At 61.7% G+C, this 16,656-nt stretch overlaps 2 protein-coding genes across 10 annotated transcripts; both read right to left on the bottom strand.

The window, feature by feature from the left end:
- Positions 1 to 31: 31 nt before the first annotated feature.
- Positions 32 to 4,470, bottom strand: SIX5 (SIX homeobox 5). The gene is made up of 3 exons (XM_077131394.1): positions 3,597 to 4,470; positions 1,780 to 2,582; positions 32 to 1,475 (listed from the first exon to the last, which is right to left on the bottom strand). The coding sequence occupies exons 1-3, from the start codon at positions 4,394 to 4,396 to the stop codon at positions 856 to 858; spliced, it is 2,223 nt and encodes a 740-aa protein (XP_076987509.1). The 5' UTR covers positions 4,397 to 4,470; the 3' UTR covers positions 32 to 855.
- An 804-nt stretch (positions 4,471 to 5,274) lies between these two features.
- Positions 5,275 to 16,623, bottom strand: DMPK (DM1 protein kinase). 9 transcript variants are annotated; one of them, XM_077131406.1, is made up of 16 exons: positions 15,191 to 16,623; positions 13,444 to 13,502; positions 12,934 to 13,025; positions 12,617 to 12,700; positions 12,440 to 12,535; positions 11,722 to 11,870; positions 11,467 to 11,560; positions 10,999 to 11,205; positions 10,660 to 10,923; positions 10,016 to 10,101; positions 8,132 to 8,243; positions 7,300 to 7,436; positions 7,111 to 7,208; positions 6,900 to 6,946; positions 6,530 to 6,619; positions 5,275 to 6,167 (listed from the first exon to the last, which is right to left on the bottom strand). In XM_077131406.1, the coding sequence occupies exons 1-16, from the start codon at positions 15,367 to 15,369 to the stop codon at positions 6,015 to 6,017; spliced, it is 1,947 nt and encodes a 648-aa protein (XP_076987521.1). In that variant the 5' UTR covers positions 15,370 to 16,623; the 3' UTR covers positions 5,275 to 6,014. The 9 variants fall into 9 exon arrangements, with proteins under 9 accessions (XP_076987521.1, XP_076987520.1, XP_076987514.1 ...); XM_077131405.1 differs by having other exon boundaries at positions 6,530 to 6,615; XM_077131399.1 differs by lacking the exon at positions 13,444 to 13,502.
- Between the last annotated feature and the right edge of the window lie 33 nt (positions 16,624 to 16,656).

The raw sequence follows: 16,656 nt of genomic DNA, 5'->3' as shown, positions 1-16,656 counted from the left end.
AACCCCACTTCTCCCTCTGGAAGTAGAGAGCAAAAAGCCAGAACCTCAAGTTGGTTTTTTTTATGGTTCAGTTTTTCTTTGGACAGGTCATTTGGAAGGTAACCCACACCCCTGGTAGTTCTAGTTGTCTGTTACTTTATTTTTTATTGAAATGGAGGCATAACATGTCCTAGAAAAATAAAGATTTAGTATACAAACTAAACACAGGAAGGTAGGGGTCAGGGTTGCCCCCAGGGATGAGGGTATCTTTGGTTTGGGGCTGGACTTAATAATGAGGGCTTTAGCCTAGGGAGGAGCTGAGGGAGGAGGAAGACAGACACCCCTGCGGCATTGCCCTCCCCATACCTGCATCACTTCTCACCAGGAAGTGCCAGACCTAGGGGAGAGTCTTTCGGTCCTCCAGCCTGGAATTCCAAGCAGTTCTGAGAAGGTTGGTTAACAGTGGAGCTATTAATAGTGTTTTAGAGAGTGATAGGGACAGAGTTCAGGAGGGTTAGAAACCCAGCCTTTTGGCAGGGTTTTCAGCTCACAGCTAGTACCAGGTCAAGGGGGGTAGGCCCTGAGTCAGGACCCCCAAGTCCTCCCATATATATGGAGGAGGCAGGGCAAGGAGAGGGCTGTCACAGAGATAGCCTCCCCATCCAGAGACGGCGTTCCTTGGTAGGGAGTAGGGTTGGGGCGGAGGTGGGATGAGTCTTCTGGGTTCCCAGAGGTCAAAGAGGCTGACTTGGCCTGGAGGATTTACTGTGTGTAGAATCTTCAGACTGAAGCAATCATGTTTCTGAGTTCCCTGCTCCTGGGTCCTGTCCCTGGATCTATGAGCACCATTGTCAGAAGGGACAAGAATGGGCTGGGTCACAGTTCCAAGGGCTCTTCCACAGGCACCGATTGTAGCTGGGTTAGGACCTTCGCTTCAGCATCCAGCCCCTCGTCAACCTCACCCCCTGCTGTGGTTCCCAGGAGCAGCCCTTCAGGGTCAGGGTCTGGCAACCTCAGCACAGTGTGAGGGGCCTGCGTCCCCAGCCCCTTCTCCACTTCAAGCAGCCCCTCTGTTCCTGTGCTTAATTCCAGCCCCGCTGGCCAGATGGGCACGGCCGAGGGCGACAGCATCAACCCCTCAGGCAGGGGTGCTGGGAAACTGGGCAGGAGGCTGGGAGGGTCTGAGGAGAAGGATAGGCCAGCAGCAGTGGTGGCAGCAACAGCAGGTGGTGGGGGTGGTGGCTGCTGCCCAGAAAGAGTGCCTAGGCCATGGGCCTCTGGGAGAACAGGGCTGGGGGCCACTGGAAGGGCTCCTTCAGGCACTGAGATTGCTGTCTCAGGCTTCAGGGGTAGGGCCAGGCTGGGAGCCGGCGGCAGGACCTGGGAGACGAGCATGCTGGCGGGGAAGGTGGCAGTGAGGATGAGCTTGCCCTGCTGCACGGCCACGCCCGTCACAATGGGGCTGCCAGACACGGGGTTCGCCAGGAGGAAGTTTCCTGTGGGGAAGAGATGGGCCAAGTGCAGAGTTAGAGATGGAGGCAGGGACAGGGGTGGAAATTGGGCTGCTGGAGGGCAATCACCATGGAGACTGACCAGAGGCAGAATGGAGACCCTTTAGGGTGGAGCCATGTCTGCTTGGTGCAAGCCTCAGGGCTCCGCACAGACCTGGCACAGACAGGCTCTGACACCTACCAGGGATGAGGCACCTCCCCTCAGAAAGCCACTGACAGCCCCTCCCTCACTGAGATAACTGTGTCCCCCACCCAACTCACCCAGGCCTGAGGGAGGCAGAAGGGATACCTGGGGCAGTGGCCGAAGGCAGCTGAAGGGCAGTCACACCCACCCCGGAGTTTATCAGGTGCACGTTGGCAGGACCTGCTGCAGCTGCCACCTTCACAGGGCTGCCTGGCCCAGTTGCCAAGAGCTGTAGTGGCCCCACTGCCTGGGGCAGGGTCACCACCTGCGAGGTGGGCACCACCTGGGTCAGGTTCAGCAGTGGAGAAGTGGAGCCCAGGCTTGTAGGGTATACAGGTGGTGGGGAGAGTGGCACTACTTGTGGAGCAGCCACTGTAGGCAGGGGTCCTGGGGGCAGAGGAAAGGGGGTTGCTGGTGGGGGGCCAGGCACCACTTGGGACAGAGGCCCTGGGACCTCCTCTCCAGCTGGCGCTGATGCAGCCACCTGGTTCCCCTTGGCCTCAGGGGCCTCAGGCTGTGCCTCCTCCAGCCGAACCTCCCCAGTCTGGGGGTCCAGGACCAGGGAGGTCTTGGCCTCACTGGCCCCCTGGGGACTGGGTTGCGGTGTAGGGGCACCTCCACCCCCTGTCAGTAGCAGGGGGCCCAGGCTGGAGGCCTCGCCCAGGGCCAGGCTGTTGATAATGACGGGGCTCCCGTTGAGGAGCACTGCTGGGGAGCTGCTGGCAGCCAGAAAGCTCCCATTCACCAGGATGGAGGAGGAGGCAGGGCATGGCGTGGGAGGGGCGGCCCCTGCCAAGAATATGGAGCCCTGGGCAGGGGCCTCGGAGGCCACTGGGGCCACACCCCTCTCCAGGTCCTCGGGACTTCGGCTGGACTCGTCCTCGGTGGTGGGGTTCCCATCAGACTCGCTGGACAAAGAGAGAGGATTATAAATATTGTCCTGAATGATGTGCACCCCTATCTGCCAGCCTGAGTCTTGCACAGAGATGGCTGCAAGCTGCCCTGCAGGAGCACAGCCTGGCCATGACCTCCCCAGCTTATCCAAGCCCCAGCTTTTGTATAGTTTCAGGGAGGCTATGAAACCTCTCTGAGACACCTCTCTCTCATCCTCCTCCCCCAAGGACTCCAAAAACCTCTGCAAGTGCTATATTGACACCACTGTAAAGTCTTCAAAGTGCTCTATTGATACACTTACAAAAAAGCTAAAGGTTGATGGGATTGGGAAGGAAGAGGCCCTTCTCCAATCTCTGGGCTTCCAGGCCCCAGAGACTGAGCACCCAGGCTGCCCCTAAATTTCTTGGGCCAGGCTGAAAGCCGGCAAGCGGATTTGGAGAGTGAGGAGGCAGCTGCCGGCTCAGTTCCCGGTGCCCTCCCCCGGGGAGGCAGAGAAGGCTGCGAGAGGCCGGCCGAACTGGGTGGGAGGGGAAGGGCTAGGGTTACAACGAAACCGGAGCTGGGGAAGGTTCACGTTTCACAACAAAGACAGACAACGGACCATGCTGTTTGGGTCCTGAGGGGGTGTGGGGGGGAGTGTGTGGAAGAGTAACGGTCAGGGAAGAGTCGGGCTGCTAAGAGGGCCAGAAAGAAGACCCCAGTGGGGGTGGGGTGGACAAAGGCCCGTCCTCTTTTTCCGCAGCCCTCTGGAGTCCCCCATTTCTGTTTCCCCAACCCCCAGTCTAGCCTGGAACCCAGTGGGATTGGTGCTGGAGCCTTGCCCGGAGCAGAGAGAAGTCTCCTAGTTTCGGCGTGGACAGTGACGCCCCGGGCATGTGCCTGTCTGGCCCACGCTCACCCCCTGCGCGAAGGTGCGCGCATGAGGTGTTGGAGTTCAGCGCAGCGAGGGGCTAGGGGTGGGAAGCGGGTTGGCTGGTGGATAAAACATCCCCGGTAAAGTAGGACCTGCGCCGCCCGGGTCCCCTCACCTCTTGCAGGGCGCGCCGCCGCCGCCCCCGGTCCGATCGCGCTGTCGCCGGTTCTTGAACCAGTTGCTGACCTGCGTGAGCGAGAGGCCGGTGAGCGTGGCCAGGCGGCGCTTCTCGTCGGGCGTGGGATAGCGGTTGCCGCGATAGCAGGCCTTGAGCGCCGCGCGGGAGCGCTCCTTGAAGCAGTACACCGTCTCCTCGCCGTCCCAGATGGTCTTGGGCAGCGGGAACTTCTTGCGCAGCCGGTACTTGTCCACTGCGCCCAGCGCGCGGCCGCGGGCCCGCTCGGCCTCATGGTAGCGCGCGCGCAGGTAGAGGTCCTGCAGGAAGGCGTGGTGGGCGGCGGGGAAGGGGCGGCTCTCGAGTAGCCTGTAGAGCTCGGCGTACTCGCCCCGCTGGAAGGCCACCAGGGCCCGCGCGCGCAGCACCGGGTCGCTGCCACGTAGGCGCTCGGCCGGGGGCAGTGCGCCCAGGAAGCGGCTCAAGCGGCCGGCGTGGCCCGCCTGTAGCAGCGCCTCGCAGACGCACGCCACCTGCTCGGGCGAGAAGCGGAGGCCCGTGGGCGGCTCGGCAGCGGCCTCGGGGGGCGACCCGGGGACGCCCGGGGATCCCGGGCCCTCCGCTCCCGCCGCCGCCTCGCCCGCCCCGGCCCCGGCCGCCGCCGCCGCCTCACCCTCGGCCGCCTGCAAAGTCTGCAAGAGCTGGCGCGCTTCCTCCTCCTCCTCTTCGGTCGCCGCCGCTGCCACCGCCTCCCCCCCAGCCGCCGGCCCCGCGCTCGGCTCCGCAGGCAAGGTAGCCATGTTTTGCAACTTTGGGAAGTTCCTCCCTCCTTCTCCTCCTCCCTCGGGCTTCCCCCAGCCCCCACCTCGTCAGTCCCCCCTCTCCGCCCCCCGCCCTTCGCGCTGCCCGATCTTCTCCTCCAGGCGTCCCCGCGCCCCCCACCGCCAGTGCCAGGCCCAGCGCTCCCACTCGGGTCTCTGACCCTGTCCCTGTGTGTGTCTGCCCCCTCCCCGTCTGTCCGTGATTCTTTCTCTTTGTTTTCCCTCCGCCTGCGGCCGCGCTTTTTGCCTCCCCCGGCATGTGCCTCTGGCTCAGGGCCTCAGTTTCCCCATCGGGACAATGGAGAGGGTAACGGGCCGTCCGGGATAGTTAAAGGCGCGAAGCCACCTCTGTCCCGAGCCTAAGCTCCTCCACGCCTCCGTCTCCAGAGCCCTTTGGAGGCCCTCCCCCCCACTCTCCATCTCAGCTTGCACTCCGCCCCTCGGAATTCCCGGCTCCGCAGGGGGGACGGGCCTGGCGGGGAGGAGGGGCGGGGGAAACGGGCTACAAAGTTTGTGGCAACTTTTCTCGAGCTGACGTCCCTGGAGCGGATGCGCGTGGCCCGCGCAGGCGCGGTAGCAGAGGAGGGCCGTGCGCGTGGACGGCCCAGCCCCCTTCTTCCCAGGGATCGGGGCCAGGGGTAGCACAGCTGGGCCACAGCTGGGCGGGGGGCGGTGGCCCCGGCTGCCCACTCGCCCTTTTCTATTGGCGGGATGCAGAAACCCCGCCCTTTGGCGTTTCCTCCCCCCAACCCCGATTCGTAGGCTTCTGGTCCCGCTAGCTCCTCGCCTTTTGATTGGCCTACTGAGCAGCCTCCCGCCCACAACGCCAGCAAGGCGGACGCGGTGAATGCCAAAGCCTTGGGCAGACGAGAGGGCTTTTTATTTGCGAGGGTCGGGGGTGGGGTCTTAGGTGGGGAGAGACAATAAATACCGAGGAATGGCGGGGTCTCAGTGCATCCAAAACGTGGACTGGGTGCCGGGGTCCTGGAGCCTGTCAGCGAGTCGCAGGACAAGGTCAATAAATACCCAAACCGCGAGGCGGGCGGAGCCGGCTGTGGCTCCGAGAGTAGCGCACGTGAGGAGAGGGGCGCGGGAGCCCCAGAAAGAGCCGGACGGGCAGAGGCAAAGGCCCCCAAGAGAGCGACGCGCGCCGGACGTTCGCCGCAGGAAAAGAACGTTCCGGGAGGACAGAGCCTTCGGGCATTAGGAGGGTTTGTGGTTTGCGAGCCGATGGCGGGGGGAGGGGCGACGCGTGCAGGGCGGAAGGCGGCCCCGGCCTTTGGTGCCTTCTCCAGACGGGTACCTTGCCCGTCCACGTCCACGCCGCAGCCCGGCTGGCGGAGGTGATCGGCCGCTTCCCCGGCAGCAGCAGCACTCCCGGCTCCCAACCTCCCACGAGCTCTAGCTTCAGCCGCAGACCCGGCCCCTCCCTCCCCGGCCGCCAGGGGGCGGGCCCGGATCACAGGGAGGCGGTGGGGCGGAGACTGCGCGGGGCCGGCCGCAAACCCGGAGGCGGTAGAAGTGACTTCTGGGCTGTGCCTGGGTCACCCAGCCCTCCGACAGGCCCCGCGTGGAGGACCGGTTGGGGTTCTAGGGTTCAGGGGGCGAAGGCGGCTGCGAGGCGGCGCCAGACCGGAGAGGGATGGCCGGCGCGGGCCACCAGCCCAATGCAGCCCAGGGCGGCGGCAGGAGCCAGAGCAGCGGCGAACAGGAACAGGGAACGCGCCTCCGATAGGTCAAGCCTAGGGACCTGTGGGTGAGAGGGCGGGGTCAGGAATCGGGCGGTGCCAGGCGTCGGACGGCCTGCGCCTCTGATTGGCTCGTGAGGCTCGCCCGCTTGCGCTGGTGGGTGTGTCCACAGTCCGCCCTCCCCAGCCCCCCTTCCCCACGCCCTACAACGAGGACCGCTATGGTAGGGCTGCTCGCCAGCCCCAAATCCCGTCTGAACTCCTCATTGGCTACTTCTTAGCGGCCCTGTTGATTGGCTGACCGAGCACCCTCCCTCCGGGCGGTGGGCCGAGCCCGACAGAGGCGCTGCCAAGCAAAGGCGGCGTGGGGTGCGGCAGCTAGGCCCATGCGCGGGGGCGGGCGGGCGTGGGCAGCCGGACGTACCCTGGCAGGGAGCAGCAGGTGGCGGCGGTGCATGGGGCCTGGCCCCACCAGCGGGCACTGGCCCAGAGCCACGGCCGGGGGGCCATCTAGCTGGAGAGAGAAGGGACAGGTGACCCGATCGGAGCCCAGCCCAGCCCGGCCCGGCCGCCCTCGGCGGGGGGCGAGAGACAGCGAGGGAAGTCGAGGTTGCGGGGAGCTGGGGAGATACAGGGGCTGAATTTGCTAAGAGGCTTGGACCGAGGTTGATCCAGTAGATGGGGGGCTGAACGGAGGGCGTCTCGTTCGGAGCCCCTAAGAGGCAGGCTGAACCCTAAATCTGGACGGGGAGGGAGGCAGCAGGCTCGAGGCAGGGGAAAGAGAGGGGTCTTACATGGGAAGGTGGATCCGTGGCCCGGGGACTGGGCATCCCCGTGACGGCTGGAAGGAGAAGAGAGAGGCGTAGGGTGCGTGGAAGGGCGAGGAGGCGGTGGTGCGGCGTGCCCCAAACTGGGCCTTTCGCCCTCCCCCAGGCGCGAACACACGCCCCCGCCGTGCCCACCTCCCTCGGCGCCCTCGGGAAAGGGGGCGGAAGGGGAACTCGCCTGCGGCTCCCTCTCCCTGCAGCATCTCCATCCGCTCCTGCAGCTGCCGAACGTGCGCCTCCAGGTCTCGGTTCCGGGCCTCGGCCTCGCGTAGTTGACTGCGGGTAGGTAAGGACCGTGAGCCCGTCGGGGACCCCGGCGAAAAGGGCTGCTCCGGGTCGCGATGGCTCCCGCACCCCCGGCCCCGACCTGGCGAAGTTCCGGTTGTCGGTGCGGATCGCCTCCAGCTCCCGGCTCAGGCTCTGCCGAGTCAGCACCTCCTCCTCCAGCGCCTCCTGGAGCTCCCGCAGCGTCACCTCGGCCTCCTCCGGGATAGCCACCTCCGCCTGCAGATGGGAACTGGCTATAGGGCTGCCAGAGCACTCCGGATCCGGCTCCTTCCCCGCTCCCTTACCCAGATATCTCTGAGATGCCCATAGCTCCTGCAAGGCCCAACACTTGCCAACTGGCTGGCCGCCCTTCCTGGTCTCCAGCCTTTGGTCTGGACTCCTCCCATCCACCCTACACACAGCAACCAAAAGGCTCTTCCTAAAACACCCAGTTAACTTGACCATGGCCCTCACCTGCTCAAAATATCTCCAGCTTCCTAGTGCTCTCAGTAGGAGGCCTGGTCTGCAGAGGCCCTGCTTGGTGGACCTCCTGCTGGTCCCGCCAGCCTCCCCTCCCCACTCAGCCAGCGGTTCAGCCTTGCTGCCCTCTTCTCAGGGTCAACAACAAACCTGCTGATTTTCAACCTCGAGGTTCTGTCTCAGAACCTTGGCCCTTTTCTTCCCATGCCTGACTCCTTCTCTGGGGCTCCTCTCCAAGATAACAGCCCCCTAGAGCTTCCCCCATCCCCATGAATGTCATCATAAGCCAGCGTTAGTCTTCAGAGGGATCACCTCAGACTAAAGTCATCTTGTCTCCTCATTTTGTTTTCTGTATGCCACTGTCAAATGAGCGCCCAGAGATGACACACGCCATCCCTGAAGGCTCTCACCTTTTCTCCCCTCTTTGTCCCTGACCCCCTCCTCCAGCTTACTATTTCCTCTGGTGGCGGTGCAGTGGGTGCCAGGCTGGGAGCTTGCACATGTGGCTCAGGCAACGGCGCAGCCTCCAGTTCCATGGGTGTGGGGCGTGGGAGCTCATCATCCCTGGGGGAAGAGAGAGGAGGGAGAGCCAGCCCTCCCCCAGGAGGCTGCCCACCCCCTGGCCTTAGAACCAGGATTCCCTAGCATGGGTGTGGCATGGAGCTTGAGGCAGCCAAACCCCAGGACCCCATGGTTTGAAGTTGGTTTGACAGGTCCTCCTGGCCAGTAAAGGCCTTCCTCTCACATGACCTTGTTCTCCTATGAGCTGCCACCTAGGGTCTGCCTGTCTCAGCACTGTGTGACCTTTGGACCCAATGATTCCCACCAACCCTCCAGCTCTGGCCACCTCCCAGGATGTGGTCTAAGACTGGGTTTAGTTCCAAGACTGCGACTATAAACATCAACACTCCCCTGTCATACACAGCTGCTAGGAGGGGAACAGACCCACCCCAGGAATAGAACGTCACATTAAAAGTGGATGTCTCAAATAAAGTGTATCAATAGCTGAGAGATTCCAGAGTCGAGAGGTTATCCTGGAGGTTACTCTTATGCATTAAGTAGATATCACCTTGTTAGTCAAGATGTAGTGGAAAGGCTGGAGGGAACTGCCTGAAAATGTAGAGCTGTGTTCCAGTAGCCATGTTTCTTGAAGATGATTGTATAATGATATAGCTTTCGCAGTGTGACTGTGTGATTGTGAAAACCTTGTGTCTGATGCTCCTTTTATCTGCCTTATCAACAGACGAGTAAAACATATGGAATAAAGATGAATTATAGGGGGAACAAATGTTAAATTTAGAGTGAAATGCTGGTGATTGGTGAGGGGAAGGGGTGGGAGGTATGGTATGTATGAATTTTTTTGTTTTCATTTCTTTTTCTGAACAGATGCAAATGTTCCAAGAAATGATTATGATGATGGATATGCAACTATGTGATGATATTGTGAATTACTGATTATATATGTAGAACGGAATGATCAAAAGTTCTGAATATTGGGCGGGCCACGATGGCTCAGCAGGCAGAGTTCTCGCCTGCCATGCCAGAGGACCCGGGTTCGATTCCTGGTGCCTGCCCGTGTTAAAAAAAGGTGTTGAAGGTGTTGTCCCCTTTAAAGGGATTAAAAAAAAAAAAAAAGTCCCGAATATTTGCATTTGTTTGGTGTTTTTTTGGTATTTAAAAATAAAAAAAGTAGATGTCTCCAACCCAGCAACCCCACTCATGGAAATGTGTCCCAAGAACCTACTTATCCTGGACATGCACCAAGACTGACTTGCTGGCTCTTCATTCCAGCCTGGAGTATTAATAGAGAGAACAGGCTAAATAAATTCAGTAGGGAACTACCCAGTAGTAATTCAGAAGCATGTCATAGTTCAGGATTGATAAAGAATGGTGTTTACAATCCATTATCCAGTAATAAAAGTGGGCTAGGAAACAGCACATTCTCATGGTTGTTACTATGGGTGATGGCCCAGCTTCCTCATCATATCCTCTCATTTATCTGCCAAAAGCAATGCATCATTTGTGTACTTAATGTTTCTTAAAGGATTTATGCTTATGTGAATGACTCAATGAGTCTGTGACCTCTTAAGATTGTAAAATTCTAGAATCCTTATTTTCTAAGAGTCTAAAGTTCCACAGTGGAGAACTAGGAATCTAGAAGTTGAAGGTTGAAAGAATCTGGATGGCTGAGGCTGGTGGCTGGGAGGTTTAGCAACTGAATCTAGAATTTTAAAGGTTCCAAGACTGACTTCCAGAACTGGGAGCATCATCTTGGGGCCTCCAGAGGCCGGCACCCCCATCCCATGCCTCATGGGGCAGCAAGGGACGGAGCTTACCTGAGGGCCATGCAGGAGTAGGAATAACCCACGAAAGGCAGGTGGACACCCAGCGGCACACCCTCCGGCATGTCCGACAGCGTCTCCTCCAGAAGAGAAGCACAGGTATGACACGGGTCCCTCGCTCCTTTCCAGCCTTGGCTTAAATAACCCCACCGCCAACCACCCCAACTTGGGGCTGATCTAACGGGGCCCCTCCATCATTTCCTCTTCTTGTACCCTATTGCCTTCCTTTGGAACAGGTTGCGTGCCACAGTCTGACCCCATACTTTTCTAGACAGTGGCTAAAGGCAGGAACTGGGGCTAACCGGGCCACTGCTGTGTTGCCAGCGCTGCCAAGCACAAGAGCACCCAGCCCCTACTTGTTGAGAGGGAACTGAGAGAGAAATGGCTTAAGAAAGGAGGGTCTCTGTTCAGATAGTCCCCTCCTCCAGGAAGCCTTCCAGGACCTTTCATGCTGGGTCAGGATTCCCTTTGGACTCTCCATCCTAGCCCTGGCCGTTCTAGGGATGGGTCTGCCCCTCACTGGACTATGAGTGTAGTTCACTGCTGGGTCCCCACTGGATGAGCAGGTTCTCTGGGCAGTGGATGCCTTGAGGGTCCGGCCTTTACAGAGGAGGGGAAAGAGGATCGGAGGTACCTACCCCGCCCCCGCTCACCATGGCAGTGAGCCCGTCCTCTACCACATCGAAGTTACACGTGTCGGTGGCACCCTCAAAGTCCGGCGTAAAGGGCGGGGCACTGTCACGGAGTCCATCCCAGTCGAGGCCGAAGAAGAAAGGATGCTTCCGGAAGTCGCCAGCGCCATCCCGACCCAGCCGCATCTCCGGGGGACACAGCAGCTGCTGGATGAGGTCCTGGGCCTCCTCGGGGACCCCTGCTTCTGCCAGCGGCAGAGACAGGTGCTCCTGCCCAGAAGGGGGAGATGTTGGCCTGGGAGCTCTGTGCCGAGGGCGTGCAGGGCATCCTCGGATGACGCTCACCTCGTAGTGAACGATCTTGCCGTAGGTCTCGGCGGTGGAGTCGGCGTAGAAGGGCGTCTGCCCATAGAACATCTCATAGGCGAACACGCCCAGCGCCCACCAGTCACACTCGGGCCCGTAGCTGCCCGTCCCCGACGCGCCGCTCACGGCCTGCAGGATCTCGGGGGACAAGTAATCCGGGGTGCCCACGGCCACCAGCGACCGCACCTGCGCCAAGTGGCCCAGATCTAGGCTCGGGCCCCGCCCTCAGGCACTGGCCCCACCCCAGGCTCTTAGCCCTACCCGCCAACCCGGCCCCACCCGCACACATGGGTCGCCACGCGCCTCCTCCTTCTGCCTCCGCCTGAGTCCCAACACGCTTCCAAGCCTAGTCCCGCCTCTTGCACGCCCTGCACCTCTCAGTCCCCGCGCCTGACCCCACCCCGCAAGGGTGGCCCGAGCCGCACCGCCCCGGGCGCGCCGGCTCACCGTTCCGTCCTCCTGCAGCTTGAGGCAGGAGCCGAAGTCGGCCAGGCGGATGTGGCCGCAGCGGTCCAGTAAGATGTTGTCGGGTTTAATGTCCCTGCGGCAGGGGCCAGGAGGGGAGGGGCGATGGGTGCCTCTGCGCAGCACCATCCGGGGCCCCACCTTCTCAGGGGTCGTTCTGACGCCATCCCCAGGCCCTGCCCCCCGCTCCCCGCGCTCCCTCTCCAGGTCCCGCCCCTCAGCCCCCGCCGCGCCCACCTGTGCACGTAGCCCAGCCGGTGCACCGAGTCGATGGCCATGACAATCTCGGCCAGGTAGAAGCGCGCCATCTCGGCCGGGATCCGCTCTCCAAATTTGCTCAGCAGCGTCAGCAGGTCCCCGCCCACGTAGTACTCCATGACCAGGTACTGGGAGGGGGCGTGTCGTGTGCGTGGGGGTTGGCGGTCCCCCTCGGAGCCGTTCGCGGGTCGTCCCGGGCAAAGTCTCCCGGAGACACCATATTTCGGGGCAGAGACCCCACAGCCCCTGCCCCGCGGGGGCCCCAGAGATCTCCTCCCAGTGGAAATCAAGACACGTCCCAGCAAAGTTGTCTCCAGATCTCACTGGACTCAGATTCACTCCCCCAGAGACATTGCGGAGAAAAAGAGCCCCCAGAGCCCTCCCAAGGCCTAGAGTATAGACCGTCATGCCTCCTGCCCGGTGACCCGGACAGCCCGGGGAGCCATCCCATGCGGGCAAGGGGCTCCCCCAAGAGACCTCCAGGTTGGCCCCGGGGAAAGAGCGGATAACTCCTCCCAGCCCAGCTGAGGTAGCCCCCGGCCAGCGGAGGCACGTTCTTACCATAGCCTGAGCCACCCTCCATCCCCCCTCGGGCCATTCCCGGGCCAGCTCCCCCCGCCCCCGCCCCCGATCCTAGGTCAACTGGCAGCCCCGGGGGCCCCCAGCTCTCCTCCCGGCCGCCCCAACCCGCGCTCACTAGGTAGTTCTCGTCCTGGAAGGCAAAGTGCAGCTGCGTGATCCAGCGCCGGTCCCCGTTCACCAGCACATCCCTCTCTTCTCGGAAGCACGATACCTGCGGGGCAGCCGGAGCTGCTGAGGCGGTGGCTGAGGGGCCAGGTCCTCACCGCCACCCACGCCCAGCCCCGGCCCTCACCTCGCCTCTCTTCAGCATGTCCCACTTATTCATAATCTTCATGGCGTACACCTGGCCCGTCTGCTTCATCTTCACCACCGCTACCTAAAGGTCAAACCGGGTGAAGGGGGCGGGGCTGCGGGGTGACCCGGGAAGCACAGTGGCTCCGCCAGGACGGCCTCCATCCCTGGTCCCGCTCCCCGCAGCAGCCCCCGCCCACTGGTCCCAAGCCCGTCCCCCTCAGCCCGTCTCAGCCATTCATCAATTGCTAAGGCCCCGCCCCAAGTCCCTTTGCTCTCCCTCGCCCAGCCGAGCTCCCGCCGCCGCTGCCGGCTCACCTCGCTGAACGCCCCGCGTCCGATCACTTTCAGAATCTCGAAGTCATCCCTCTGCAGTCGGACCTCCTTAAGCCTCGCCGCAATGGGCTCCGCTGAGAAGGGGCCGAGAACCGGGGATCACTAGGACCGAGGCTAGAGAAGGGGTGGGGAAGTCCCTCTTTCTGCCCCCCTAGTCTCCCCGTCTCGGCTGCACAAGATCTCTGAATCACAAGATTCCCCATATAGTCCACTGTGTGAGGTTCAGGGGACCCCAAATTCCCCACCCCCTGGAGGTAGGATGCCTTGGAAGCCCTTTTGGGGGTCAGGGTATGGGGCCAGAGGGCTATAGTGGGTGCAGGATGGAGAGGGCGGTTAACAAACAGGAGGAGGCGAGAGGGGCCTGAGAACGAAATGAAATCCTCCCTCTATGCCAGGTGAGCCTTAAAATGCTGGGTCCCCGGGCCCCACCCCAAGATTCTTATTTAGCTAAGTCTTGGCTTATGACTGGGGACATACATCTCCACCCAGAACCTCCAGATTCACATGAAGGTGCCTCCTGTACCATACTTTGGGAAGTACTGGATTTGGGGATGCAGGCCAGGAGAAGGAAAGGGGGAGGAAGAGCCAGCTGCCGGGCACGCAGCCAGTGCTCCAGGGCTCCAGGCACTGGTAGGAGGGCCGGCCAGTCCTCTCCACAAATCCAGGAAGGGCCTTGTATTACCCCGTATTTACAGATGGGGAAACCAAAGTCAAGCAGCTTGGAATGTTAAACAGGGTGGCAGGGAAGGCGATAAACCAGGGATGGAGGCCCCGAGACTCAGAGGCAATGGGAAGGGGAGGCCTGGGCTCCCAGAAGCCAGCAGGCTAAGGGATGCCCGATGCAGGGAGGGATGGGAGACAGGGGATATAGGGTGCGCTCTGGAGCGGAGAGATGGCCCCCGCGGGGTTCAGGGAGAATGGGCCGGCAGGGAAGCAGCAGCCAGGGCCCAGGGACGGGGGAGGGAGGAGAGAGCCAAGACATTGAGCCCTTTTAAGGCAGCGGGAACCCAGGCCCTCTCCCCCTTCGCTGGGCGGAGGAGGGGCCGCAGGATTCGGGCTCAGGCCACAAAAGGAGCGCTCCTTACAGGAGAGCCAGACCCCCGCCCCCACCCTAGGCCTCAGTTTACCCTGCCAGGCAAGCTTAGTCCTCTGCAAAAGGGAGGCTAGGAGAGTAACTAAGGGCTCGGGGGAGGTAGGGGGGGTTCTTCCAGAGGCTGAATGGCCCAACCCCAGGCTACCCCCTGTGAAATGGGAGGAGGGAGAGAAGCGGGGCTTGGGATGGAAGGGGACAGATACGGGTGAGGGGAGAGTGACAGGAAACAGAAAGACAATGACAGAAAGACTATGACCTACACAGACCCAAATCGAGCCACTGCAGGGCAAACAGATGGGGGGACACAGTGGCAGGATGTTACACAGGCAGAGATTAGAGTGACCTTGTGCCCTGGGCTTGGGCTTGGGGTGGGGGTGGGGGGTGGGGGTGCCGGGGGGGCAGCCAAATTGAAGCATCTCCTCTCCGGACCCGGCCTGCCTGGAAAGACCTTGCAAGAATGGGCTTTGTGGGGAGACCTGGAAGGTTGGGGGTCCTCAACTAGGAGGATTAAAGGGGTCAAGAATTAGTGGAAAACGGGATGGCTCAGGCAGGCTAGCAGAGATCAGAATGTTGGAAAACATGGAACCGACAGAAGTGGCCCTCCTCAATCTGGGGACAGAGGGGTTGCTGGGTGGCGCCTGTCTGCAGAGCTGGTTCTTCCCCAGGGCCAGCCTGAGTCACCGCACCCTCCCAGGGCCTGGGCACCTGTTGGGGCAGCTGGAGAGGCTGACGCCGAACACCTGCCAGATGGCCGCGCCCCTGGCAGCTGCCCCACACTGTCCCTTCCGCCTGTCCGTGCTCTGGGAAACCACGATGGAGGGCCATAGGACCCATTTTGGAGATGGGGCTCCCAGCTTAGCCTTGGGTAGGGGTAAAGGCCCCATGGGAGGCTGTGCCCAGCCCAGCCCTCCATGGCTCCTGATGCTGCCAAGCCATGGTTCCGTGTCATGGCTGCCCCGGCCTCTGCTGACCCTGCCCTGCCAGGGGTATGGGGAAGGGCACAGCACCCCAAGACCCATGTCCAGGCTCTAGGGCCATGCATTGGACAATTTGCCTTTGTCCGTCCTGTCCCCCAACAGCCAGACCCCTGCACCCAACCCATTTCCTGTCTCTGACCCTGGGAGGCCCAGGCAGACAGCCACTCACCCCACTGCAAGAAGTCGGCCACGTACTTGTCCTGGGCCAGGTCGGAGGTGCCCAGCTCCTGGTGGACGCCCAGAAGAAGGTCGAGCAGGGGCTCCAGCCCCAGGAAGCCGGGGTCCAGCACCAGCTGCTGGAGCCGCCGCAGCCGCACCTCGGCTGACATGTCGGGCAGGCAGCACCATGACCCCCTCCCCGGGCTGGGGGCTCGGGCTCCTCCCGTCACCGGGACGTCAGCCCCTGTCCAGGCCCCAGGGCCCCTGCCGCATGTCTGCCTGTCCCTGGCTGTCCCCTAGGCCTCTCTGGCCACTTCTCTCTGCTGCCGAGACCTCCTCCTCTTCTCTCCACCCCCTCGGTCCAGCCCCCCTCCCGCCTCCCAGCCTTAACCCCTCACAAGCCAGCCCCCCACAACTCCCTCCTTCCAAGGCCCCTCTGAACCCTTCAGTTTAATGGGGGAGGGGGGAATCACCATTCTTACACCCTTCCCCCAATAAAAAGGGGAGAGGAAAACTACAGGTGTGACAGATGCCAAAGATGAGCCCGCCCATTCTCTAGAGGGGACCAATTGAGGTCCAGAGTGATCCAGGCAACCCCCCCATACACAAACACAAACCCCAGGCAGGGGTGGAGGGAGGGGGGCTGAGGCCAAAGAAGGGGGGCTGGAGGCCAGGGCAGCTTCTCGGGTGACTCAGCCATAGATTCCAACTTTGGGACAGTTAAATTTAGCCCTCCGGGACTTGGCTTCACACCGCCTGCAGGCGGTCAGGAAGGGGTGGTAAGGTGAGAAATGGGCGGGGAGGCCCTCAGGAGCCAGAACCAGGAGTAACCCACTGGCCAAAACCTGGGGGAGGTGGGTGGGGCAGCAAAGCCCTTCCCAAGCAACGGAGACCCCAAAATAGATCCTTGGACCCTGGCCGGAGAGCTGCATTCCTGCCCGGGCTGGGATTAGAAACAGAAACATTTCGGGGGGTGGAGGGCGGAGCGGGAAGACACAGCTCCCTGCAGCTAGCGAACCAGTCAAGAGGGGGTCCTACTCCTTCTTCCCAGGGGCAGACTGTTCTGGAGAGGAACTCACGGACTCTAGCTGGCTCCGGCCAGGGTGGGCTGGGGGCACAGGGGGGAAGACTGGTCCTCAGGGCAGCTCAGATCTTTAGTCCAAGCCATGCCTGAGGAACCCCCAACTGGACAGGCCCTTTAAAAAATCTGGAATGTTTCATTCGGACAGTTTGGGCACTTGAACTCATTAAAAACTCCCGCCAAGGGCTCTGGAGAGGGGTTCTGGAAGGTGTGCCCCTGCTCAGGACCACCAGCACGGAGTCACCAGCGGTGGCCTCAGCAAGCCCCACCCCCGCCTCAGGTTTTCCCGGCAACGCTAAGGACGGAGGCAGGGCCTTAAGGTGCATGCATCCCAGGAGGCGCAGCACACCCGCCCCCTCCACACCCCCATGAAGGGAACATACACGCTGGGCCCG

Source organism: Tamandua tetradactyla, chromosome 16 (genome assembly GCF_023851605.1).
Source record: "Tamandua tetradactyla isolate mTamTet1 chromosome 16, mTamTet1.pri, whole genome shotgun sequence".
Lineage (NCBI taxonomy): Eukaryota > Metazoa > Chordata > Mammalia > Pilosa > Myrmecophagidae > Tamandua > Tamandua tetradactyla.
The sequence above is the reverse complement of the archived record's forward strand: the minus strand, read 5'-3'. Positions and strand labels throughout refer to the sequence as shown.

Excerpts from the sequence above, each read along its gene's own strand:
- SIX5 (XM_077131394.1), bottom strand. The coding sequence starts at position 4,396 with ATGGCTACCTTGCCTGCGGAGCCGAGCGCGGGGCCGGCGGCTGGGGGG. Across the intron at positions 2,583-3,596 it reads GGCGGCGCGCCCTGCAAGAG|CGAGTCTGATGGGAACCCCA; the intron begins GTGAGGGGACCC and ends CTCTTTGTCCAG. Across the intron at positions 1,476-1,779 it reads GCCTTCGGCCACTGCCCCAG|GAAACTTCCTCCTGGCGAAC; the intron begins GTATCCCTTCTG and ends TCTTCCCCACAG.
- DMPK (XM_077131405.1), bottom strand. The coding sequence starts at position 15,369 with ATGGTGCTGCCTGCCCGACATGTCAGCCGAGGTGCGGCTGCGGCGGCT. Across the intron at positions 12,536-12,616 it reads ACATGCTGAAGAGAGGCGAG|GTATCGTGCTTCCGAGAAGA; the intron begins GTGAGGGCCGGG and ends GCTGCCCCGCAG. Across the intron at positions 10,102-10,659 it reads CCATGGTGAGCGGGGGCGGG|GAGACGCTGTCGGACATGCC; the intron begins GTAGGTACCTCC and ends TCTCTTCTGGAG.